The 12473-nt window shown below is 47.3% G+C and overlaps 1 protein-coding gene across 1 annotated transcript in view; it reads right to left on the bottom strand.

Annotated features, from left to right (window-relative positions):
* Window positions 1–8997, bottom strand: part of LOC119398989 (fatty acid synthase-like) — a 94611-nt gene extending 85614 nt beyond the window's left edge. The window contains exon 1 of the mRNA XM_049417490.1: window positions 8833–8997. Coding sequence (XP_049273447.1) covers window positions 8833–8940 — 108 coding nt within the window. The 5' untranslated portion in view covers window positions 8941–8997. The remainder of the gene's footprint in view (window positions 1–8832) is intronic.
* Between the last annotated feature and the right edge of the window lie 3476 nt (window positions 8998–12473).

Below are 12473 nucleotides of genomic sequence, written 5' to 3'. Positions count from 1 at the left end.
TAAATGACAAGTCATAACATGAAAATCATGACACGAATGTCATGTACAGCATGATTTACATGCTACGCTCATGCTGCGCTGGCGGCCGTTTCGCTAGGTTTATGTACACCAAAATTGGCATCTTGCGATGTGACCGTGTGACGAACATAAATAACACAAGTTATCATGAAAATCATGACACGCATGTCATGTACAGCATGACTTACGTGCGACGCTCATGGGGCGCTGGCGGCCGTTTCGCTAAATTGATATGCACCGAAATTGGTATCTTGCGACGTGACCGTGTGACGAACATAATTAACACGAGTTATCATGAAAATCATGACACGCATGTCATGTACAGCATGACTTAAGTGCCACGCTCATGGTGCGCTGGCAGCCGTTTCGCTAGCTTGATATACATCAATATTGGACTCTTCCGACGTGACCGTGTGACGAACATAAATAACACGAGTTATCATGAAAATCATGACACGCATGTCATGTACAGCATGACTTACGTGCCACGCTCATGGGGCGCTGGCGGCCGTTTCGCTAGATTGATATGCACCGAAATTGGTATCTTGCGACGTGACCGTGTGACGAACATAATTAACACGAGTTATCATGAAAATCATGACACGCATGTCATGTACAGCATGACTTACGTGCCACGCTCATGGTGCGCCGGCCGCCGTTTCGCTAGCTTGATATACACCAATATTGGTCTCTTCCGACGTGACCGTGTGACGAACATAAATAACACGAGTTATCATGAAAATCATGACACGCATGTCATGTACAGCATGACTTACGTGCCACGCTCATGGGGCGCTGGCGGCCGTTTCGCTAGATTGATATACGCCAAAATTGGTATCTTGCGACGTGACCGTGTGACGAACATGAATAACACGAGTTAATATGAAAATCATGACACGCATGTCATGTACAGCATGACTTACGTGCCACGCTCATGGTGCGCTGGCGGCCGTTTCGCTAGCTTTATATACACCAAAATTGGCATCTTGCGATGTGACCGTGTGACGAACATAAATAACACGAGTTATCATGAAAATCATGACACGCATGTCATGTACAGCATGACTTACGTGCGACGCTCATGGGGCGCTGGCGGCCGTTTCGCTAGATTGATATGCACCGAAATTGGTATCTTGCGACGTGACCGTGTGACGAACATAAATAAGACGAGTTATCCTGAAAATCATGACACGCATGTCATGTACAGCATGACTTACGTGCCAGGCTCATGGGGCGCTGGCGACCGTTTCGCTAGATTGATATACACCAAAATTGGTATCTTGCGACGTGACCGTGTGACGAACATAAATAACACGAGTTATCATGAAAATCATGACACGCATGTCATGTACAGCATGACTTACGTGCCACGCTCATGGTGCGCTGGCAGCCATTTCGCTAGCTTGATATACACCAATATTGGTCTCTTGCGACGTGACCGTGTGACGAACATAAATAACACGAGTTATCATGAAAATCATGACACGCATGTCATGTACAGCATGACTTACGTGCCACGCTCATGGGGCGCTGGCGGCTGTTTCGCTAGATTGATATGCACCGGAATTGGTATCTTGCGACGTGACCGTGTGACGAACATAAATAACACGAGTTATCATGAAAATCATGACACGCATGTCATGTACAGCATGACTTACGTGCCACGCTCATGGGGCGCTGGCGGCTGTTTCGCTAGATTGATATGCACCGGAATTGGTATCTTGCGACGTGACCGTGTGACGAACATAAATAACACGAGTTATCATGAAAATCATGACACGCATGTCATGTAGCATGATTTACGTGCCACGCTCATGGTGCGCTGGCGGCCGTTTTGCTAGCTTGATATACACCAATATTCGTCTCTTCCGACGTGACCGTGTGACGAACATAAATAACACGAGTTATCATGAAAATCATGATACGCATGTCATGTACAGCATGACTTACTTGCCACGCTCATGGGGCGCTGGCGACCGTTTCGCTAGATTGATATACACCAAAATTGGTATCTTGCGACGTGACCGTGTGACGAACATAAATAACACGAGTTAACATGAAAATCATGACACGCATGTCATGTACAGCATGACTTACGTGCCACGCTCATGGTGCGCTGGCGGCCGTTTCGCTAGCTTGATATACACCAAAATTGGTATCTTGCGACGTGACTGTGTGACGAACATAAATAACACGAGTTATCATGAAAATCATGACACGCATGTCATGTACAGCATGACTTACGTGCCACGCTCATGGGGCGCTGGCGGCCGTTTCGCTAGATTGATATACGCCAAAATTGGTATCTTGCGACGTGACCGTGTGACGAACATGAATAACACGAGTTAATATGAAAATCATGACACGCATGTCATGTACAGCATGACTTACGTGCCACGCTCATGGTGCGCTGGCGGCCGTTTCGCTAGCTTTATATACACCAAAATTGGCATCTTGCGATGTGACCGTGTGACGAACATAAATAACACGAGTTATCATGAAAATCATGACACGCATGTCATGTACAGCATGACTTACGTGCGACGCTCATGGGGCGCTGGCGGCCGTTTCGCTAGATTGATATGCACCGAAATTGGTATCTTGCGACGTGACCGTGTGACGAACATAAATAAGACGAGTTATCCTGAAAATCATGACACGCATGTCATGTACAGCATGACTTACGTGCCAGGCTCATGGGGCGCTGGCGACCGTTTCGCTAGATTGATATACACCAAAATTGGTATCTTGCGACGTGACCGTGTGACGAACATAAATAACACGAGTTATCATGAAAATCATGACACGCATGTCATGTACAGCATGACTTACGTGCCACGCTCATGGTGCGCTGGCAGCCATTTCGCTAGCTTGATATACACCAATATTGGTCTCTTGCGACGTGACCGTGTGACGAACATAAATAACACGAGTTATCATGAAAATCATGACACGCATGTCATGTACAGCATGACTTACGTGCCACGCTCATGGGGCGCTGGCGGCTGTTTCGCTAGATTGATATGCACCGGAATTGGTATCTTGCGACGTGACCGTGTGACGAACATAAATAACACGAGTTATCATGAAAATCATGACACGCATGTCATGTACAGCATGACTTACGTGCCACGCTCATGGGGCGCTGGCGGCTGTTTCGCTAGATTGATATGCACCGGAATTGGTATCTTGCGACGTGACCGTGTGACGAACATAAATAACACGAGTTATCATGAAAATCATGACACGCATGTCATGTAGCATGATTTACGTGCCACGCTCATGGTGCGCTGGCGGCCGTTTTGCTAGCTTGATATACACCAATATTCGTCTCTTCCGACGTGACCGTGTGACGAACATAAATAACACGAGTTATCATGAAAATCATGATACGCATGTCATGTACAGCATGACTTACTTGCCACGCTCATGGGGCGCTGGCGACCGTTTCGCTAGATTGATATACACCAAAATTGGTATCTTGCGACGTGACCGTGTGACGAACATAAATAACACGAGTTAACATGAAAATCATGACACGCATGTCATGTACAGCATGACTTACGTGCCACGCTCATGGTGCGCTGGCGGCCGTTTCGCTAGCTTGATATACACCAAAATTGGTATCTTGCGACGTGACTGTGTGACGAACATAAATAACACGAGTTAACATGAAAGTCATGACACGCATGTCATGTACAGCATGACTTACGTGCCACGCTCATGGTGCCCTGGCGGCCGTTTCTCTAGGTTGATCGACCCCCAAGTTGGTATTGCGCGACGTTACTGTGTGACGAACATAAATAATAGGAGTTAACATGAAAACCATGACACGCATTTTCCTCAATGACATACAAGACGATGTATGAGCTCTTTGCTGGCTGCTTCGCATTACATCGATTCCCACAATGCGTGGGATCTGCCGGCTTTTTTTTCTTGGTTTTTTCCTTTCTCACCCGTTGGCGTCCATTTTATCAACGTCATATCCGTGACGGATGTACTTGGTGGACCCCGGCATAAAACACTTTCGTGTTAAAAAAAAAAAAACACGGTTGATCCCTCCGTCATAGCAATCGGCATAGCACGAAAGTGAGACGTGTCCTCGCAGAAGTAGTTGAATGCTTATTATACACTGATATACGGGAGCTTGCACAATGTCTATTGGTGTTCGGCAGCTATCACACAGCGCCATATGGACGCAGCCACGTTGACGCCTGGTGGCACATCTCCATACCGACGACTAAGTTCCATGAACTTGACCAAACAATTGTGGTATAGCTGTAGCAAATAACGTGCACCTGGACACAACATATTGGGAATCCAGTGCAAAGATAGCTTAAACACGCACATAATAAACACTAACTCGACATGCACTCTTTCGAAATATCGTCGTTTGAGGAAAGGAACGACAAGGTGTGCGCTCCCTTTGTAGTCGGCGCCAGTGCACTCGGAGCTGTAGGCGGCGGAGAAACACCGTTAGTCCATTTGGAAGCGGCCCTACGCTGGCGAGGAGCCGTCACACGCTGACGCGAAACGCGAATTGCGTAACTGCGTCGTCACCGAATCGAATCACCGGGAACGCCGCATTTCACCGACCATACCGTTTTCTACAATATTTCAGCCAAAGCATCCGCCGCGCTGAGACAACCGAGGCGCTCGCAGTCGGTGCTCGTAAGTGTCACGCTGCATCACTCGTGGCCTCCGAGATTGGCTCCGGCCACGCGCCGTTGCTCATGTTGCTCAGGTCGTTCCATTCGCACGAGGACGGCGTAATCAGAGAAAGCGGTGTGACAGCCACAAGAGAGTCGATAATTTGACGTTGAGCTTCTTTACTGAGCTTGGGCTAATGTCGCCATCCCGCGCAATGTTACAGGTTAACAGAAAGATAAAACCACGGCCGGGCTATAAACGCGACGGGAAATGAGATGCGCGTCGTGTGTCTCCTCTACTCTGACCGCTATAGAGCTTAAGCAAAATCTGCTGCCATCTAGCGGCCGCCGTGTGCATTTCCGCCATGTTCAAGGCTACGCGCGCTCCGCATGTGCACACCCGCAGCGTGCGTAAACGTGTGGCGGCTGATAGAAACGGCAATGCCGGCATATTTAAGTGTGCCATGTTGCTCAGATTGAGTAAATTGGGATGCTGAGGGCAGGTATGCAAGGAACTAACCTCCATGTTAGATTTCATTGCCTAAGAATACACTATCGCTTTTTTATGCAGTAAATTCAGTCGGCTTGTATTGCCCCATAGCAAAATAATGCAATGGTGGGACTAAATTTCAAAATTTTTCTTGACAAAACAAAAACTACTTCGATTAAACTTTCTGTGGACAAACTTATGATTCTCGATCGTATGCGCTTTTCTGCTTATTTTTTCTTGGACCACCTTAGGGTGCTACAGACGTCTCAACATAGGCGAATGTAGCGTTTTTCCCAAGTTCAGGATTTTATTTTAGAGCCTGTGTGCCGCACACAGGGAAAACAAACCTTTTAGGAAATAGTACGTGTATGGAGAGTAATATAAAAATATTAGATATATTTAGTCTGCAATCGTATTTTGCAAAAAAGTTCCCGAAAACGCTGCAATTTACTCAATTTTGCCTACGCACTAAGGAGGGAAAAATATAAAGCTACGATAAGCAACTGTCCCGTAATAAGAGCGCGATGCTCTAAAAATACAAAAAAGCAAGTGTTGAATGAATGTGTGAAACAGTCCATTTAAAGCGAATTTTTCTTGCGTACCTGATTTTCCACCACTTCGAGAAGTTCAAATGGCGCTCACGTGCCCGGAAAATTTTTTCCGCTCGAAATATTTTGGGAAAATGCTCTAGAATTAATATATATCTGTGCGTAATTTTCTCAGATTGTTTTAGAGAAGTTGATTTTTGTCGAGCGCTCCAACTGGGACAGTTGGCGTGGAATGACCCCACTATACAAGGCTATTCCATCCGCTGCTATAGCCTGCCTTGATGTCCGAGTGGTTCGGACGCTCGCCTTCTGATCGAGGGTATGCGGGTTCGAATCCCGCCGCGTGAAGAGCCTTCTTTCGCCAAGAATTTCTTTCTTTCTATGTCCTCTCTCTCTCTTTCGATCTCTTTCTTTCTCTCTCTCTCTCTCTCTCTCTACTCGTTCTCTCACCTATCAGTGCTATTACAGGCCACGCTGGAGAAATAGGGGCACGCGTTTTCGGAGCGAAACAGAAGAGGACGAAGATGAAGAAGAGGATGTAGAGAGTGTGTGCCTGTTCATGATGATGAGCATTTCTGTTTCCGACAGACAAATTACGGTGGGCCTAAACGGCTTCCTTGGTAAAAAAAGAGAAAAAAAATTGAGAAGTGAGCGGTTAGTGCAAACACACACAACACGAACACGCGTTGGTAGTTAACAAGCGCTCGTAAAGTCGGGGTGATTTTTAGTGGCACAATAGGCCTTTCGTGGTCTTGTGCTTCAACGATACAGTGGGCCAAGGTGCCACGAACTTGTTTTCTCAAAGTGGTCTTGCATCAAGACGACAGAGCTTTCCTTCTTGAACGCGTCGTTGAGTTTTGTTGGTTGGGCAGTGCCATAGATCAATCGTCTCCTCACGCCGGCATACGTTGCACGCCGCCCTGGTGGTCATTACAGTGACACACGAATATGCGATCGTGAATTCCATACCCAACCGCAGGCGACTCGGCAAAGTTGCATCGCGACAGGAAAGTCCGGATGGCAAACGAAGTCGCCAATTAGGGTCAATAGAGTACAAGCAAGAGTTGGAAAAACCTCGTGTATTCCACTGTAAAAGTGTGATTTGGCGAGCAAGCGACTGAGGCTGCCGCGCAGCGTCCGTTCTAAAGAGCAGCCTAGGCATCCGCAGGCCTTGTTCGTGAGCCGAGCGTGAAGCTTCGTCAGCGCGGCCATTGCCCATATTTCAGCAGTGGCCCTAACACTACTGAAATGGCGTGTCTTTTCTCGAGCGCTTGGTGGTAATCGTGCATTTCACACACTAGCTGCTCGTCACAACCATTAATGACAGTCAACAGACAACTTGCCCTCGGCAGGCACCGAACATGAAACCTTCGAATAACGTGTCCGATGCTCTACCAATTGAGCTATACGGCGGCGGTCGTTCTGCCGTACACTTTATCGGGTATATCTGTAGATTTAAACCTGGGAGTCTTAATCAGCGCCGCTCGCAGCCATGACGGCGAGTGTGGAACACTCTTCTTTTGCCTGCTGGCGTCACGTAGCATGTGATCTTGTTACGAGCTGGCGGCTGACCAATGATCCCTGGCATACTACCTGAAGGCACGAAGTCTGCCAGAACGAGACCCTCGCTGCGAATAAACGAAAGAGGGGGAGTTTTGAGGGCTCCTCTTCTTTCTTTAACAAAAAAAAAAAAAAACGAGCATTAAAATTCCCACTGCTGCGTCATTCCGGTAGAGGCTGCGTATTTTGATAGGCCGGGCACTGTCGCGCGCGCCCTATCTTGACGAGGATCAGCAGACGGCTCATTCGCTTCGACGTGCCGCTTTCTCGCTGCTGTTCGCGTTGAAGCGATAGACAGCAGGAAGGTCGCTTCGCTCGCTTTAGTGGCCGCGTTTGATTGGACGCTAAACGACTTAGCTGCAAGCTTTACTTTGTATAACATACCAATTCGTTGCTATCACGTTCACTTCTTGGCCTCTTTTTTTCACACTGCACCGGCAAGAGCTGCCAGGTCACAATCTGCCTCATTCGCATCAGCAGTGAGATGAATACATTGATTATTTACCGCGGTTTTCGACCTGATGTTCTTTAGCCTGCACTGACATCACAGAGTTCGCGGGCCTCAAGATTTCGCCTGCAGCGGAATGCAACCACCGCGGCCGGGATCGAACACGCGAATTTTCGGTCAGCAGCCGAGCACCATAACCACTGCGCCACCGCGGCGGACGGTGCGATGAACAGTGGTTGTTTTTAATTTGCAATATGTTTGAGAATGAGCACGTTATACCTAATGTGACGAGGGCTGGCTGCGAAGTGGTGGGTTCGGTCACGTTGTTCGGTGGTCTCGATGGCAACGTTCGAGAGCGGAGCTCCAGGTCGATTCGAAGGGATCTCGGCAACCTCTGCCTACTTTGACGGTGTTTAGGGTCGTGTGCTGACGAGGAATGACCCTACGGTTACGCACTGCGAGGCCCGCGAGCGTAGCAGGCTCACGCGCAATCGCAGCGCCTTTTTTCGTCTTGTTATCCCGGGCCCGGTGCTGGAGTGGAAGCTATCGTAACGCATTACCGGCATAGGTGAAGCCGCGGTTTGCCCCTGGTTTGTCTCGTCATCATGCTCTTTTCGGGTGGTGCCCGCTTAGAGATAAAGTGGTTTTGCTCTGTTACTGCAAACTCTAGGTTAAATATAAGCTCAGAGATGATCGATCTCGGCGAAAGCAACCTACGGAGAAGAGCGTTGGTGAGTTCATCTCCAATAAAATATGCGTAGATGTTGAGGCTTTCTAAGGAAACTTGTTTGTATCAAAGGCGCACGTCGAGCGCTATCAGTCCCAACAAGTTACCCCTATGAAGCTGCTGAGGCGTGTGAGGAAAACGCTGATCTTTTCCCGCTACGTGCTACCGTTTTATGTGGCCACTGATTAGGTGGTGGATTCCTGGCTTAACTTTTTGAGGCATGTCTTCCACTCCAGCACCTTCATTGGCGCATAAACAGTCATACATCTTACACTTTGGATGTCTTGATCGGCTCTCGCAGACACCGCTGAGCGATTTTTCGCGGTAGTGACAACGACGCACAAGAGCACTTTGACGGCGAGCGTGTATCATTGCTACAAGAGGCCACTTACGTTATCTGGGTCTTTTGGTAAGGCAGCCGTAATTCCTCCGTACAAAAGGTGATGCTCTAGTATCTCGACTTTGTCAAAAGTTGACGAATGGTAGAACAAACGGTTCATGTCCTTGAGATCTTCAGTGTGATTGAACGAAGTTTTCACTTCCGACGGCCCTCCTTGGAACAAGAACTGAAAAAAATAGTGTTGACTGATATGTTAGAATGCACTACTTTATTGTCATTGCAGTTCACTGCATTGGTGTCTAAAACTGCTACACAGACTTCGAATGAAGGTAAAACTTGTAAGCGCAAATAAACATTAGGGAAACAAGACTCTCAACAAACTTTTATTTATCGTCAACTTTCAATATATACTCATGATACAGAGATGTGCATGAGCACGTTATCAGATGGTCACAATCTAAGCGGTTGCCAAAAAAGCACGCAAAAAGTGCGTTCACTATCAAATAATGATACAGACGTGTCGCTAACACAAGCATTCCCTCTAACAGATATACAGAAAGCTTCCATCACTTCACGGGCGGTAGTATCTTTGCACCTGCCTAATATCTTAATGTTCGCGAAGGTCGGTGCACGCGTGCAAGCCTGGCGATGCGCATGTAAATGCGCGTGCCCGTTATTTCTAGTTGAGAGCTCGTGTTCCCTTGCACGGTCGTTCACGTAGCGCCCGGTTTGGCCCACGTAAGATTTCCCACAAGACAGCGGTATTTCGTACACGACACCAGTCGCACATCTTGCATACGCCGAAGCATGCTTGTTTCCTGAACCGCCAGGTTTTATCTCACCAGAGGAGATCCTGGGGCAAAGCCCGGCCAGCTTACGCGGAGCGGAAAATACCAACGGCACATCATGCCTGCTCGCTATCTTTTGCAGGTTGTGGGATACGTGATGCATCGCCTCGAGGTGCCTCCTACGCTGCGGGCCAGGGTCCACATTAGAGCGGGCTGCTTTAGCAACGCGCAGAAGTACCTCTGCAATCGCAGTTACTACAGGGCAAGGGTAACCGGCAGCTAATAAGCGCCGAAGCTGATCATTAAAGCTAGCTTGCATTGCATGTGGGCAAGATTTCGTGAGAGCAGATCGCAGGCACAGTTTGACAATCCATCTCTTCACAAACTTGGACTGCGCAGAATCATAAGGCTACAGTGCCTTCTCCGCCCGGGGCAAAAAAAAGCTCCAACATAAATAATCACCTAAAACGAGACGGAGATCGAAAAACTGCACCGAGTTTTCAGTGGCAACTTCACAAGTGAAAGCCAAGCCCTTCCCGCACTGTCTAAAAGTGTTACGAACAGCATCAACAGACTTCTCTAGATTAAGAACTGCGGCTTCTTCAGAAAAATTTTAAAAATCATCTACATACCTAGAAACTTTAAGAACACAACTATCGTCATGAGTACTGTTTAGACAACGATCAACGTCCGCTAAGAAGATATTGCACAAGACAGGCGCACCACAAGAACCGATGCAAATTCCTTGCTTCTGTAGATAAAACTCGTTCCTAAACGAAACAAAAGTGAGATAAAATTCCGTTAAGGTCATAAAATCATTGAGTCTTTGAAAATTAATAACGCCACTGCTTTCAATACAGTCGCGGACAGAGGCAAACAGCTGTCCATGAGGTATTGAATAAAATAAGTCCTCTACGTCAATGGAAAACAAACTCTGTAGAATTCTCCCCCTGCAAAAAACGCACAACATCCTCCGAACTCTTGGTCGCGAAGAGATCTACAACTGGCAGCCCGTTTATTTCTTTTAGCAGGAACCGGCTAACTACATGCTGCCAAGAACCCTTCTCACTTTACCCTTACAAAAATATATTTAGACAGTCTATAGACACTCTAAAAATGGGTTTAGACAGCCTATAGACTGTCGAAATGAATGTTTGTAAGGGTAGTGCGCAAAGGGACATCAGGCTTGTGTGTCTTTGCAGTGAAAAACACATTGAGTGCGTTGCCTTTACAAGCGCCAATATCTTTGCCCAGCCGCAACAGTTGTAGGTCCTTATATATATTCACTGCTTTAGTTTTGACGCGAACAGCACTGCTTTTTACCGGCACAAAATTCTTAGAAATGGCCTTCTTGGCCTTATCAGTGAGCGCCCCCGCACCTAGAACAACAAACCCACCCTCTTTATCTGCTTGAAGAAGGACCTCTGTCACACGGCCACCATCGAACTCCATTTCACTCCGTTCGGCATTTAACTACCTGATGGAGCATTACAAAAATTGAGTTGTGGCCGTGCTACACGGCTCGGTGCAAGCTTTCGACGGTTGCCGCACGGGGCAGAAACAGCGCTGCTGCACTCGTCGAAACGTCCAATTTTTTGCCTGTGCAGTCGCCTTTAAAGCAACAAAAACGTGTTTTTGTGTGTTGAGGAAGTGCTCGGAACCACCATTGCTGCCACAGTGCTTGTGCGTGCGCCTCACACGTGCAGAAACAAATATCGCGCGACGCTTCACAGCGGCGGCTTGGCGAGGCGTTGGTGTGGAGAGTACAAGCGCTGATGTCCGAAAAAATACAACTAAAACTTACACAACGGGACGTGAAATGCTACGCAAAAAAGAGCAAAGTTTTTAAAATTATAATTGAGCTCATTAGGACGATTTTGCTAGTGCGGTTTTCAGCGTAGCAGTAGCTGGCTGGGAACGAGAGTACTCCATCGAGCCGAAATGGGCATAACCGAACTCCCTCCACCCAAAGCTCACTTCCTCAGCGAAATGGTGACCGTGTGACATGAACTCCATCTCCCTCGCGGAAAAGACGAGGGAGTTAAACGGAGTTCACGGGTGCCCGTGTGACAGGGGTATAAAATGCTTCACCACCTGTTCCGCCGGATCCCGGTGCTTGCGGTGGTCTGTCCTATACGCCTGTCCTATGCGTTCTATGCGCATGTTCTATGCGCATGCCCTATGCGCATGTTCATTCTTCCTGGGTTCCTGTCTTGTTTATTTGCGCTCACCAGTTTTACCTTCAAGTATGAACCAACTCGCCCAGTTACGAGTTTTATTAGACTATTAGACTTCGAATGTTCAGATTATTTAAAAAAAGGTGGACTGGCTGCTACATATATACAGTCTTGTTGACAAACGTGCTCACTTACGCCGTGAATACATGGATCAAGCTTGTAAAACGGGTGACTACAAACTAGTGATGTAGAACTAGCGATGGTGCTATCGATCGCTGAGTCACTATCGAACTATCGATTGTAAAAACTACTTTCGATAGCGCCATCGATAGTAAATGCGTGGGTACTATCGATAGTATAAAACCAACGGCGCGAACTCATTGCAGAATAAACTTGGTTCCCCCCGTGCGTGACACATAGTGGAGCCGGAGGAGCAGGCTGAAGGGCAAGAAAGTTGACACGCTTGTGTTCTTTACCAGAGTGCTTTGTTGACACGCGATCATAAAGTCAAACTGTTCAGCTGTAGCGGAAAGGAAGCCGTTACATGTGGTGGAACAAATATATATTGCATTTTATGATTTCAAAATAAAAAATATATATAAAGAACTATGTTTGTTAATTGTCAGGTGTGATTGGTTGCTTTTGAATATGAATTTATCGATGGACGTATTCTGCCATTTTCACTGCGGAAATAAGTTATTTCTCTCGCCAAATATTGCTCATGAGTT

Source organism: Rhipicephalus sanguineus, chromosome 7 (assembly GCF_013339695.2).
Source record: "Rhipicephalus sanguineus isolate Rsan-2018 chromosome 7, BIME_Rsan_1.4, whole genome shotgun sequence".
Lineage (NCBI taxonomy): Eukaryota > Metazoa > Arthropoda > Arachnida > Ixodida > Ixodidae > Rhipicephalus > Rhipicephalus sanguineus.
The sequence above is the reverse complement of the archived record's forward strand: the minus strand, read 5'-3'. Positions and strand labels throughout refer to the sequence as shown.